Consider the following 14,244-nt stretch of genomic DNA (forward strand, 5'->3'; position numbering starts at 1 on the left):
GAAAAAATAAAATAAGAAAAAGAACAACAAGCAGTGTGTGGTGTCTTCTGAATTTTCTTCATTGTTCACCTTCTCCTGCCTCACACCTGCACCTGCATTGCTGAGGGCTTGTGCACAAGGACTCTCTTGAACTCTCTGTTTCCCATTTGGTCCTATCCCAGGTATTGCGCAATGACGTGATGTCCCACGTCCACACGGTGGAGCAGCTGAATCAGGCGGGCCGCAGCCTGCTGGAGGCCGGGTCAGGTGACAGCCCCCACGGCCTGCAGCCCCGGCTGGAGGACCTGAACGAGCGCTGGGAGTTCGTACGCTGCGAGACCGAGCGCCGGCAACTGGAGCTGGAGAACAACCTCAGCCAGGTGAGGCCTTAGCTGCGGTTCGAATATACAGTGCAGACAGTACAAAGTGTAGTTTTCAATTATTAGGTTATTTAGGTTGTAGTAGCAGTGGTGTAGTCTACGTAGAACGCAGGTAATTTTAGGGGCTTCTGTATACCCACTTAAAATTGATTGACCCATTATTTAGAATAGCATAAATATATACAGTATACCCACTTCCAAAAATCTTCAAATATACAGTATACCCACTTCAAAAAAGTAGACTACACCGCTGTAGAGCAGGTATATGGTCATTAGGATTCGCTCCGCGCGAATTGGGTTAAATAAGTAGAAAATGTTACACACGTAAAATGTTACACACTCTGTTGAAAACATGAAGTCCCTCTGCTATTGTAATGATTCTGCAGTGCAGACCTATTTATATTTCGATTTCATATGTCCTCCTCAGGTCCAAGATGTTACCATGGAGATCCAGGACCTTCTGCAGTGGCTGGAGAACACAGATGTGAGGTTATCCTCCAGCAAGATGGTGTGGGGAATGCCTGACTCCGCCAACGAGAGACTCAGTGCACATCTGGTAAAATCATTAACTTACACTTAAAAAATAACTTAATTCAAAACCTAAAATGTTATTATAATAAGGTTGCAAAACTAATTTAATTTTATTATAATAATAAGGATGCAAAATAAATGGAATGTTCATATGTTTGTACCATGAAGAATAAAAAAGTAATCCAAATTTCACTGAATAGCTGTCAAACAAAAACTACCGTGGCCAATACCATGGCAAGACGTATGCTTAGTATGCTGCAGTGTCATCATCTGAATCTGTGCTTCTATAGAGCTCGAAAGTGACGTCACTTCCCCCGATTTCATGGGACCTCAACGGCGTTTTTAGCCGAAATTCGTAGCATGTAATCTAATGGCGGTATTAAAATGATATTTCGTTCCCCTTCGAGTTGTGCCACGAGCTCCACATATGTTGTTTCTGATATTTTTGTTTAATTTTTCGTACGAACCCCCAAACTTTTTAGAGCATTCTGATTTGATTCAATCAAAAGTTCCTATTTTTTTAGTTTACAGGCTTGGCTTTAGTGTTAAATGTTAAATAAATGGGTAACACTTTATAATAATGTTCCTTAGTAAAGACTCAGTAAATAATTAACTAATGATGAATAAAACATTAACAAATGTTTTTATTATTAACTAAGTTTTATTAATGCTTTATAAAATATCTACAAATGATATATGCAAGATTTTACACACCTTATAACGGAGTATTTTATTCATTTACAAGCAACTTGTAAATGTTTGATAAATATGAAATATTAACATAGCATTTCCTAGTCATTTACAAGCATTTGTTTACATTTCCTAGTCATTTACAAACGTTTGTTAATGTTTTGTTCATCAATAGTTAATTATTTATTAAGTCTTTATAATGCTTTTTTGCATCCATTATTCTAAAGTGTTACCAATAAATGTTATCTATGTGCATTTTATTTGAGGAACATCATTATTACACTCAGTATTATTATTACTGCATGAGCAAGTAGAAGTAGTAAAAGTAGTAAAATGCCTAAAAAAAATGAGTGAAATAAGAACAAACATTGATTAATCGATTCATAACGATTTATTGATTCTCTTGTGGACGAATCGATTAATTGAATCGCCAGCTGTTGGAAAGAAGCATCAACACTAGACGATTATTATGTACACCCCCAGGAGCTGTGCAATGAGATGGAGTCTAAGCTGCATGGCTACTCCAACGTGAGGAACTCCATCCACCGGATGCTGGAGGGGAGCAACGTGGCCCGCGGCTCCAGCACTGAACACAGCCTGTGCATCCTGGAACAGAAGTGGAACACCGTCTACGCCAAAATGCAAGAACGCAAGGTCAGTGTAATAGGTGACGGAAAGGGGGATGCAGTGGTGCATTCGTATCCCCACTTTTGGACTCCCTAAATGAGGCTTTCTCAACTTTAACTGCAGACAAAAATGAGTGGATTGCAGCAGCAGTAAGAAATAAAGAATCAAGAGAAAAAAATGAACTACCACTGTAAAACTCGCCTTGGTGTAAGGGCTGCAAAAACAGGGAATACACATAGGGCCTACACTACATTACACCACTGCAGGTACTGGACTAAAATTTTTTTCCTTGCCATTTTGGACACATTGGCCCTGATTTATTAAACTAGCGCAAGACAAAAAAAAATATTTCCTTCAGTGTGTCAGACCCACATGAAAAAGCATTAGAGTGCACTAAAGGATATGCGTCAATGTCCTGCATAGTAGTACCTGTATGTAGTAAATCAAGGTGCAGGAATTGAAAGTACCGCATTAGGTACTGCAATCGAATGGGAAACTTGTGAACTGATGTTGCTTATTGTGTTGTTGCTGATTTTGTTGGTTTCTTTCCCACCAGGCTAAGTTGACTGAGGGATTGAGCCTGGCAAAGGAGTTTAACAGTAATGTGCAAGACCTGTTGACCAAAATGGCCAAGTGTGAGGAGTCGATAGGATATCTAGCTCACCCAAGCTATGTCCTCGATCACGTCTGCGGCCAGCTGCAGGATCATAAGGTGAGGGAGGACGAGGGTGAGGGAGTGAGTAATTGACTTAAGGAGAGAGGTACTATTTGACCTATGTGTGCGTGCGTGCGCGCGCGTGTGTGTGTGTGTGTGCGTACGTGAGTGTGTGTGCGTGTGCGTGTGTGTGTGTGTGTGTGTGTGTGTGTGTGTGTGTGTGTGTGTCTCTGTGTGTGTGTGTGTGTGTGTCTGTGTGTGTGTGTGTCTCTGTGTGTGTGTGTGTCTGTCTGTCTGTCTGTGTGTGTATCTGTCTGTCGCTCTGCCTGTCTGACTGTCTGTCTGCTTGTTGCTCTGTCTGCCTGTCTATCTGTCGCTCTGCCTGCTTGTCTGTCAGTCGCTCTGTATGTTTATGTCTATATGTGTATGATAATCACCCTGCAACTAAATGACATGCAACACCCCACCCCTACCTGATCCAAGGTTCTGATAAGTGAGGTGCACGGCTATGGCGAGAGGAAGACGGCGTTGGAGAACGCGGCGTCCAAGATCACGGAGTTGAGCCGCAAGGAGGACTGTGACGTTGTCCAGAACCTCATCATGACCGTGCAGGACCGCTACAGGAAGCTGCATCAGCGCGCCGCGGACAGGGGCAAGGCCCTGGAGGAAGTTAAGAAACAGGCCAAACAGGTAAGACATACATCTAATATAAATTCAGCTTACTCACTTAGGGATTTTTTTTCTGTCTGTCGAGAAACAGGCCAAACAGGTATGGTAGGACAGACATTTAAAATGAATTCAGCTTACTCACGGCCCTACTGTGGCGCTAATGGTAGGGCACTTGTCTGCTACATGACTGACCCCGGTTCAATTCTGGCCCGGGTCCTTTGCCGACCCTTCTCCATCTCTCTCTCCCCACTTGCTTCCTGGCCAACTCTGCACTGCACTGTCATAATAAAGGCCAAAAATGCTGTAAAAAAAAATCAGCGTACTCACTTTCGACTTTGTTTTCTGTCTGTCGAGAAACTGGACAAAAAAGTTGAGACAGTTTTTTGTATTAAACTGCCTCACTTATGAGCGTGATTTAGTAGGGTTGCAGGCTGGATATTTCTATAATTAGCTATCTTTTTGCTTGCACGCAATGGCTCCCTTCATTCAGTCTCCAAGGAGTCCCCAGGCCTACTGTATGTTCTCCCCTGGACAGGTGGTAGCACTATTTGTGTCCATATTCTTATTTGAAGGCAAAAAAACACCTGGGGACACTTGAAATAAATCGTAGGTGCTGTTTCCACGTAGCAGGATATTTTTTTAGCAGGGTATTTTTTTCTCCTGTTAGGTGTAAACGCAACATGTAGATAAAAATAAATCCTCCATTGTAACGAATGCGTTTCAGACCCCTAAACAGGATATTTTTTTCTCCTGCTTTTTATACCTGGATTTTTAAATATCTGATACATGGAAACGGAAGGCCAATCCCAATGCAAAACCAATACAACCAGGAGAAAAAAATATCCACATATAAAAATATCCAGCTACGTGTAAACGGCACCTTAATATCTACTGTTTAAAACACACTATTATGACGATTTCGTTGACATTCATAACTGTGTTCTACAACTGAACTGAATGTGAAACTTGAATCACTGCCACGAGGTAAACAATTTGGCCTATTTGAAGGGAAAAAACACTTGGGGACACTTGAAATAAATGTTAATATATACTGTTTGAAACACTCTATTATGACGATTTCGTTGACGTTCATAACTGTGTTCTACAACTGAACTGAAATGTGAAACTTGAATCACTGCCACGAGGTAAATAATTTAATAATGATGATAATGAGTTCAACATTTTGTCATTTTGTTGTTTGTTAAAAAACACTTCCATGGTTATCAGCCATTGAGGATATGTAATGTGATGTATCTTGTGCTCACAATTTTCAGAGTTATGGCACATCCTGGTGGTATTTCACTTTTGTCTGAAAGTGGTCACTGCCACATTTTACTGCAATAATGAGGAGAATGAGTTTAGCATTTTGTCATTTCTGTCTGTTAAACCTGGTGATCAGCCATTGGCAATGTAATGTGATGTACTTTACTTACGTGTATGCCAACCATTGAGGATATGTTATGTGATATAACTTACGACAACCATTGAGGATATGTTATGTGATATACCTTGTGGCAGCCATTGAGGATATGTTATGTGTGCGCCCAGGGACCACAGATGCAAATTAGCTTTGTAGCTAACTCTGGTACTGGAGTTGTCCTGTACATGGCCCCTGTCAAATAAACCAATAAACTAAACTAAACTTTAACTTGTGGCAGCCATTGAGGATATGTAATGTGATTTAACTTATGGCAGCCATTGAGGATATGTAATGTGATGTAACTTGTGGCAGCCATTGAGGATATGTAATGTGATTTAACTTATGGCAGCCATTGAGGATATGTAATGTGATGTAACTTGTGGCAGCCATTGAGGATATGTAATGTGATGTAACTTGTGGCAGCCATTGAGGATATGTAATGTGATTTAACTTGTGGCAGCCATTGAGGATATGTAATGTGATGTAACTTGTGGCAGGCAGCCATTGAGGATATGTAATGTGATGTAACTTGTGCTCCCAGTTCAAAGAGTCATGGCACATCCTGGTGGACTGGATGACAGAGGTGGAGCAGACACTGGACACCCATAAGGAAATCGCCGTGTCACACGAGGAAATCAAGGAACAGCTGACAGAACAAAAGGTAGGATAGAGCACTGTAGAGGATATGTAGGCGACCTGGCACAAGGTGACTGCCAAATGTAGCTAATGTTTTTACTTTTTACCTTTTCACATTTGTCTATGAATATCACCCAGGTTAACAAACAAGTACTGCTGCTAAAGCAAAACTTTAACAACACAAAAGTTGTTACATGCTCTTGTATAGACATACAGTACCTAGGCCTATATTGTGTCTCAAACCACGCACTTGAATAAGTGGTGCACTGGTGTTTAGTGCCTAGTGCACACAATGCCCTGCGGTCTTCAGTGCGTAGCGCCGTGGAGAAGTTTGAACCACTAATGTTGTGCCCTTACTGGAAGTGATGGACTTGCATAGCATTAGCTTGCCAAAAATATTGCTTGCATACTGCTTACATTACACAGCATCTCCTGCTTGTGTTTACATTTCCTTCTCCTTCTCCCTAAATCAGGGATGTCAAATTCAGGCCCGGGGGCCAAATCTGGCCCGCGGAGCCATTTTATTCGGCCTGCGAGATCATTTCAAATGTGTATTGCAGTTGGCCCACATACACCATTATTGTATAGTGTAACAAGACTTAAAGATGAGATTTGGTGTGTCACAGGATGTGCAGATACATTTGAACTGCCAAATATGATGGGAAAGGGTGTGTGTGAAATTGAACTATGAGTATGAAGTGCATGTATGCATAATTTTCGTCCAATTTTCAAAAATAAATGTTGAGTTCGGCCCGCGGCATTGTTCCATGTTTTGATTTTGGCCCTCAGTCAATTTGAGTTTGACACCCCTGCCCTAAATGATAACTACGTCACATACAATACTTGGCTTGACATGAAGAGGTCAGTTACTGCATGTTAGTTTCATCATAGTAGGCCTAATTAGTGTATATGCATGTGACAAACTAAACACTTGTATCCTTGTATCCTTGTATCCTTGTAACTGTAACTGTCCCTCACACCCAGCACATCACCTTATTAACCTCCTCCCATCAGGTAAAAGATACAGAAGCTTTACAACATCCACATCCAGATTTAAGAACAGCACATACCCACTGACTATCAGACATCTTAACCTGCTATAACTTCCACTCCCTATGCACTTTACCTTTAATGCTCTGAAACTCAGGGTTATCTGTAATTTAACTGTTGTCTCATGACTGATGGGACCCATTCTGTCTATTGTTATGTCTACATAGTGTATATTTATATTTACTGTATGTCCCTTGCTGTTATGTGCTTGTCAATTGTATGCATTTGATGTTGGGGATATGCCACGGAAAATTCCTATCGACTACTTCAACATGGCAATAAACTTCAAAGAAAAAAAGTCTACCGCACACTTTCTTGACTTTATGCTCGTCAATACCAGAGCGAGCCTGATGACGCATTGAGGCGAAACACGTTGTTCGCTCTAAATAAACGAGCATAAAATCAAGACAGTATGCGGTAAACTTCTTTCCTTTGAAGTATTGAACACTCCTGCGTTTACCAGCACCTAGGAGCTGTGCATAGAACTTTGAACTGTTGAATATGGCAATAAACCTCTTGAGCTTGACCTTGAACTTGAACTTGAACTGTTTTCAGGAGTTCCAAAAGCTGGTGCGATCCAAGAGGCCCATGTAAGAGGCCATGCTAAAGAACGGCCGCTCCCTGGTGGAGAAGTTGGAGACCCTGCCTAGAAATCTAGACGCCTCTAGTGACCGCAAATTGAATTGCGGACAGGGCGAATTTTCAAAGCCTCGTATCCTTGTATCTGTTTGCAGGAGTTCCAGAAGTTAGTGCGGTCCAAGAGGCCCATGTACGAGGCCACGCTGAAGAACGGCCGCTCCCTGGTGGAGAAGTCGGAGACTCTGCGGGACCGGCAGCACCTGGAGAACATGGTGTCCGAGCTGAGGGACGCCTGGGACACCATCACCGGGAAGTCTATGGAGAGGTCAGGAGCAGGGCTTTGATGGGGTCGCTTAATCCCAACTACCTACAGTACCTACCTACCGTACCTACCTACCTACCGCACCTACGCACAACTAAATGTCTCTAATGTCAATCACGTACCGTAGCACAACTCTTATCTACAGTAAGCATCACATGTGTAATATTTTGATTTCCTTGCTTCATAATATCCACCAGCTACAGCACAGCGCGCCACAGTGGCATACCATGCCCGGTCTAGCGCATTGGCATTGCTTTGCTTTGCTTTTGTGTGTGCGTGCATGCGTGCGTGCGTGCGTTTGTGTACAGTATGTGTGTGCGCTGTGTGTGTGTGTGTGTGTGTGTGTGTGTGTGTGTGTGTGTGTGTGTGTGTGTGTGTGTGTGTGTGTGTGTGTGTGTGTGTGTGTGTGTGTGTGTGAGGGCATGCGCGTCTGTGTGTGTGTGTGTGTGTGTGTGTGCGAGAGAGAGAGAGCGCATGTGTGTGTGTGTGTGGGTGTGCGCACGCGCCTGTGTTTGTGTTTGTGTGTGTGTGTGTGTCCGTGTCCGAGTGTCCGTGTGTGTGGTGGTCTGCGCTTCTTGTAAGCGGGTGAGTGTCTTATTATTGTGTGTGTGCAGTGCATGCATGTCTGGCGTATACATCATCTCTCTGGAGTTTATCTGTCATTTTTCCATACTGTATTGTCTGCATGCTCAACTGTTCTTGGTGAAACATTATCTCATATCACTATGTACTGTGTGTATGGCTGAGATGACAATTGAAAAAAAAAACTTGACTTGACTTTCACATTCTCGTATTCAAAAAACATTTCTCCCTTGAAGAGACAATAAAGGCTCATCTTATCTCTTATCTTATCTTATCAATGTATGTGTGTAATATCTTGTGGGTAATGTCTTTTTGTATTTACTATGTATGTGTGTATGCTACTTGACACCTTAATTCCCCCCCTGGGATCAATAAATTATACTTTAATCTACTCTACAACCCGCAGGCAACACAAGTTGGAGGAGGCCCTGCTGTTTTCGGGGCGGTTTACTGATGCGCTTCAGGCCCTTAATGACTGGCTATTCAGGGCCGAGCCCCAGCTCGCTGAGGACCTACCTGTCAGGGGAGAGAAGGACATGGTCATCAATCTCATAGACAAGCACAAGGTGCGGCCCAGTTGCATTTTGTATTCATAATGTATTTAATATATGAAGAGTTCAGATGCAAAACCCCCTAAGTGCCTTTTCAGAAAATAATCTTAATTCATTTTTATTTAATACAAAGCTATCACATTTACATATTTTTAAATGTATTAATGTAATATAACTATTTATATGTATTATCAAGTACATGAATGTAAACCAAACCAACAACGGGGTTCTCTGAAAATATAGAAGCACAGGTCTTCAGAAATGGAGTTAGGGGGTTTTGCATCTGAACTCTTCATATATGTATCGCATTCTCATCTTTTGTATGTCGTGCATCTGTCTCGTCGGATTCCGCTACTAACAGAATAAGTCATTGTCAATAACTATAGAGAGGGTCTTAACCCCCTTCACACAGAGCCTCTGTTATAGTTTGATGGTTTTTGGTAATGACCAAGATTCAAGAAAAACAATTATGTCCTATTAATATTGATATGATGTAGTTGAGTGTTTTCAGCAAAGAATGAACAGGCACGTCGACAGGCCCATCTGCAGTAAGAGGCTACTAATCATTGGTGGCATAAATATATTTTTTTTTATTACAATATGATAATCCTGTGATAAGCCTTTACCTTCTGATGGTAGCCTCTTTGTGCAGATGGGCCTGTTGACGGGCCTGTCCAATCTTTGGTGCGGTGGTGGCTCAGTTGGAGTCTGTTCAGCAACCAGAAGGTTGCAGGTTCAAGCCCGTTCTGCCCAACCCTCATCGATGTGTCCTTGAGCATGATGCTTAACCCCAAACTGTTCCCGGTGGAAGGGTGGTATCCTGCATGGAATGCACGGCCACCGGTGTGTGAATGTGTGTGTAAATGTGAGGCATACAATGTAAAGCGTTTTGAGTGTTCCAAGGAGTGGAAAAGCGCTATATGAATGTAGTCCATTTCCCTTTTTTCCCTCTCTTCTCTTCTCCGTCCTCCTGTGCTGTGCTGTCCAGGTGTTCCAGAGGGAGCTGGGTAAGCGAGCCGGGTGCATCAGGACCCTGAAGCGCTCCGTGCGGGACCTGATGCGCAGCAGCATGGCCGACTCCCATTGGCTGCAGCAGCAGATGGAGGAGCTGGAGGGCCGCTGGGAGGCCGTGTGCAAGCTCTCCGTCTCCAAGCAGGACAGGCTGGAGGAGGCTCTCAGACAGGTACAGCACCATGCGCTGCCTGGGATGAGTGGCTTCATGAGCACGGATGCTAGCTAGCTACAAAAGCTTGGCATCGTTTGGCATAGTTATCCTTTCTGTAGTTAAAGAGAGAAAAACACGCACATCCGTCTCAAAAAGATTGGGTGCAAGACCAGCAAAAATACCATGAAATCTGAAAGAAAAGTCCTCGACACCAAGCTCCCGTTGCTCTTTTTTTAATGTGACGTTTCGGGCAGCATGCCCTTCATGGTGTCGCGGACTTTTCTTTCAGTTTTTCATAGTTATCCTCTCTCCCAATACCTTATACAGATATGTATAGCGTCACCTATTAGTATTGGCACCCCTTAATTTTATTAACAAAATGTGCAATACATGCAGACATAAATGGAAATATACACAATATGATTTTAATATACTAAATATAATATATCATTTTACCATCAGGATCTTTTAATTGGAGGTCTAAAGATATTTAGAATTTAGAGTAGAAAAATGGGTTGCCGTGGCCTCATGCTAACGGAGGCCAGCTAGAACAGCTTGGCATGGAACGTCAGTTAACCTCTCTCCCGATTCCTCACAGACTTCGGCAGAAGCCTGGCTTAGAGGTCGCAGGTTCAAAACTGATTTGAGTACTGTAACCTCACCCAATTGTCATTGTCCACCTCTGGCCAGGACCCACCTCGCACACAATTTAAAACTAACACACAAAGTTAAGTCATCACCAGGTATACTCCCGCTGCTAATTGGCCGGAGTGAAACATATCGTTTCATGCAAACAAAGGACTCTCCATTCTCAGACTCAGATTCATTTTGAGCCTTTGTGAAAATGTTGATTGATTTTCGTCTGGCCCATCCTTGTGTCTCTCAGGCAGAGGACTTTGATACCAAAGTTCACACATTCCTGGACAAACTGGCAGATGTGGAAAGAGAGCTGAAATATGGAGCCATTCCAGAGGAGGAAGAGGCTCTCCTGGAGTTCTTCAAACAACACAAGGTAGAAATCAATTCACTGTGTCCTTACTAATCAGTTAAAAATAATAATGATTGAAAAATGGTAGTATGTTGTTTTACACATATCATTTGCAGTGGTGGACAAAGTAAAAGTAAAAGTACTTTCGTGGTGTAATTACAACAGTAGCACATGATATTACATAGCTGTTACACCATTTACTCAATTTTACCTAGCTATTGAGATAGACTTTGTTATTACTGAAAAACAATAAAAACCTAACAAGGACCCACCACAAGCTCCACCCAACCTGTGCAGAATCAGCTTATCGTAAGACAAGTACATTGATCTACTCTTTACTCAGATAAGTTACCTGTGTTGGAAAGAAACTGTGTTACTTTGTCCTCCACTGATAATTCGTATCTGATATAATAACATGTATCTATTTAACTCATTACTGAGGTAAAACCCCAATAACACTGAATTGCAATCAGTTTACTGCAAATGCCATTTTGTTCCCATAGTAACATGCTATTTAATACATTATTATTATTTAGTTTTTATTACTTAATTGTATTATTTAAAACCCTAATTACACTGAATTGCAATCAGTTTACTGCAAATGGCATTTTCCTCCCATGTTCTTCATACGCCAGGAGTCCATGAGTGCCCTGAGCTGCCAGGAGATGGCGCTAGAGTGCATCCGTACGCTGGGAGAGGACATCCTGTCATCCTGCCATGCCGATTCGGTCATTACCATCAAGTCATGGATCAGCGTCACCAAGACACGCTTTGAGGAGGTGAGCAGAGCATGTTGTCATCTAGCATAACATTGTGTCATCTATGATGAAATATTTGAATATGGATTTAACAATGGTGAGAACAGTCACGAGGATTAGGATATAGACACAAAGTAGCACTACACAAAGGCAACAGACATCTTTGAAAAGAGCATCTATGTTTAACTGATTACTGATTAGTTAGTTATTGTACAGTTATTGAAGACATTCACTAAGTTGCAATTACTATCAAATAAATTCAAATTAATAATCAAATGAATTAATGACTGAATGAATGAATGGATGGAATGATTGGATGGATGGATGGAAGGGTGGATGGATGGATGGATGGATGGATGGATGGATGGATGGATGGATGGATGGATGGATGGATGGATGGATGGATGGATGGATGGATGGATGGATGGATGGATGGGCCGACGGCTTTTATAGCAATCTGCCAAATAGCTCTTCATATCAATGTCATACCTCATATGCTCGCTGCCTTCACTCACATGTCTCCATTCGTAATAATAAAACTTATCCCCCGCTCCGCTGTCCTGTGTTGCCAGGTCCAGTCGTGGGCCCAGCAGCAGGGGGAGCGTATCCAGGTGGGGCTGGCGGCGGTGGAGGCCGAGCGGGAGGAGGTGCAGCAGCTACTGGACTGGATCTCCTCCGCAGAGGAGTCGCTCAAGCTGAGGGACCAGGAGACGCTACCTGCAGACCTGGAACTGATGGAGGAGGTCCTCATGCAACACGCGGTACTGAGGAGTTTAGCCTGATTATCATCGACTTTTTTACCTTTTATTATGACAGTATGAGAGGAGACAGGAAACAGTTGTTGGAGAGAGATGGGGTAGGGCTGGGAAATTACCCCGGCCAGACTCGAACCGGGGTACCCGTGGGCATGCAAATGTGGGGGCCTTAGCGCACTGCGCCACAGCGCCCCCGAGGAGTTTGCCTGATTATCACTAACTTTCAAATCTCTTGAAGACTTGAGCTCAGGCTATACGAAAATGAAACGAGGGCTTTTTTGAAACCGAGTACGAAAATTATTGCGACCACAAAGGGATGCTTCTGCAAAAAAAATTGGTCTGAGCATTTGCATAATGATTAACGTTTCCCAAACAGCATGGTTGACCCACCTCCCTTGGTTTGCTACTGGTCGAGGCCAGAAAAGGCTGTACCGAAGCTTATACCAAATATTTTCTTAGTCCCAATAGAACGTCTATGCTTACGGCACCACGTCACTGCCTTGAACATGCCTCTACCAAGGGCTGTTGAAGATGCTCAAAGTTGATTGAAAAAGTGGGTGGAGTTCCCGATTTTTCCGGAGCTCAGAAACAATATGTATATCGCTCCTGGCGTGACTAGAAGCAAAGCCGAAGGTGTTGCGTCACTACGAGGGCGTGGCCTGACTACTGAGGAGTAAAGACAGTGTACAGTAGGTTTAGGAATCAGTGGGGGCAGCCGAGGCCTAATAGTTAGGGAGTTGGTCTTTTAATCTGGGGTTGTTGTAGGTTCGAATCCCACCTGACCTCTCGCTAAAACCTCCATCCATGGCTGAAGTGCCCTTGAGCAGGGCACCAACCTAACCCCACATTGCTCCATAGTAATTGAACCCAAAATTGTGATTAGACACTCACATCGACAAACATCATGCGGTACTTAAAGACATTATTAACCAAACACACAAATGCGATGATACCCTTAGCAAGCAATGATAATTGTCATGCAATGCTGACAGACATTAATTATCAAACAGAGAAACATAATCAAACAGAGTTAACTCAACTCTATGAATTTTGCAGCAACCACACTGTGAAACACCACCTCCCTGACCCAGGAGAATAATGCACTGTGAGAAATGCTGAACACGTTGACGGATATTCAGAATAACACCCCAGCACAAAAAAATCTAAGCTTTTTAGTGTAGTCACATGCCGTGAGGTTGGCTTAATGCCCTCATTGTAGCGTAACAGTACATGTCCCAGTGAATGGGTTTAAATATGGGAACTGTTAATCTGAAGACTCTCTCTCTCTCTCTCTCTCTCTCTCTCTCTCTCTCTCTCTCTCTCTCTCTCTCTTTCTCTTTCTCTTTCTCTCTCTCTCTCTCTCTCTCACTCAGTCTCACTCTATCTCTTTCTTCCCCTCTCTCTCTCTCTCTCTCTCTCTCTCTCTCTCTCTCTCTCTCTCTCTCTCTCTGCTGTGTAGGCTTTCATGGAGGAGTTGACTCGTAAGTCTCCAGAAGTGGAGAATGCGACACGGTCCTGCAAACAGAAGCACATTCCCAAGCAGCCAGCCTCCTCCCCTCGCAAGACGCCCACCAGTGAGTGGCACAGCTCTCACATCCAGTGTTGCCAGATTTGTCTGATCAAATCCTGCCCCAAAGGTTCTCAAAAAACGCCAAAATACCCTAAATTCCGCCCAATTGCAACAAATTGCATTGATTTCTATGGGCTTAAAACTGCAGAATTTTTTTCCCGTTTTTTACCCGCAAACGGCCAGTACAAGCAGCCCAATTGGGCGGGTAACCGCCGAATCTGACAACACTGCTCACATCCAGCTCTTACTGTATGTATCTGATATTGTCCTTGACTTCTGATGTGTCAGCTCATTTGAGGTTTCATTTATTACAAGTTTATATCCAAGCTGTAACTTC

The 14,244-nt window shown here is 43.0% G+C and overlaps 1 protein-coding gene across 1 annotated transcript in view; it reads left to right on the forward strand.

Annotated features, from left to right (window-relative positions):
- LOC134448801 (plectin-like) overlaps nt 1-14,244 on the forward strand; it is a 162,306-nt gene that overhangs the window by 140,200 nt on the left and 7,862 nt on the right. The window contains exons 57-69 of the mRNA XM_063198459.1: nt 162-359; nt 787-915; nt 2,064-2,234; nt 2,764-2,919; nt 3,346-3,552; nt 5,493-5,612; nt 7,372-7,541; nt 8,527-8,686; nt 9,660-9,854; nt 10,723-10,848; nt 11,460-11,603; nt 12,155-12,343; nt 13,797-13,911. Coding sequence (XP_063054529.1) covers nt 162-359; nt 787-915; nt 2,064-2,234; nt 2,764-2,919; nt 3,346-3,552; nt 5,493-5,612; nt 7,372-7,541; nt 8,527-8,686; nt 9,660-9,854; nt 10,723-10,848; nt 11,460-11,603; nt 12,155-12,343; nt 13,797-13,911 — 2,080 coding nt within the window. The remainder of the gene's footprint in view (nt 1-161; nt 360-786; nt 916-2,063; nt 2,235-2,763; nt 2,920-3,345; nt 3,553-5,492; nt 5,613-7,371; nt 7,542-8,526; nt 8,687-9,659; nt 9,855-10,722; nt 10,849-11,459; nt 11,604-12,154; nt 12,344-13,796; nt 13,912-14,244) is intronic.

This window comes from Engraulis encrasicolus, chromosome 5, assembly GCF_034702125.1.
Source record: "Engraulis encrasicolus isolate BLACKSEA-1 chromosome 5, IST_EnEncr_1.0, whole genome shotgun sequence".
Taxonomy (NCBI): domain Eukaryota; kingdom Metazoa; phylum Chordata; class Actinopteri; order Clupeiformes; family Engraulidae; genus Engraulis; species Engraulis encrasicolus.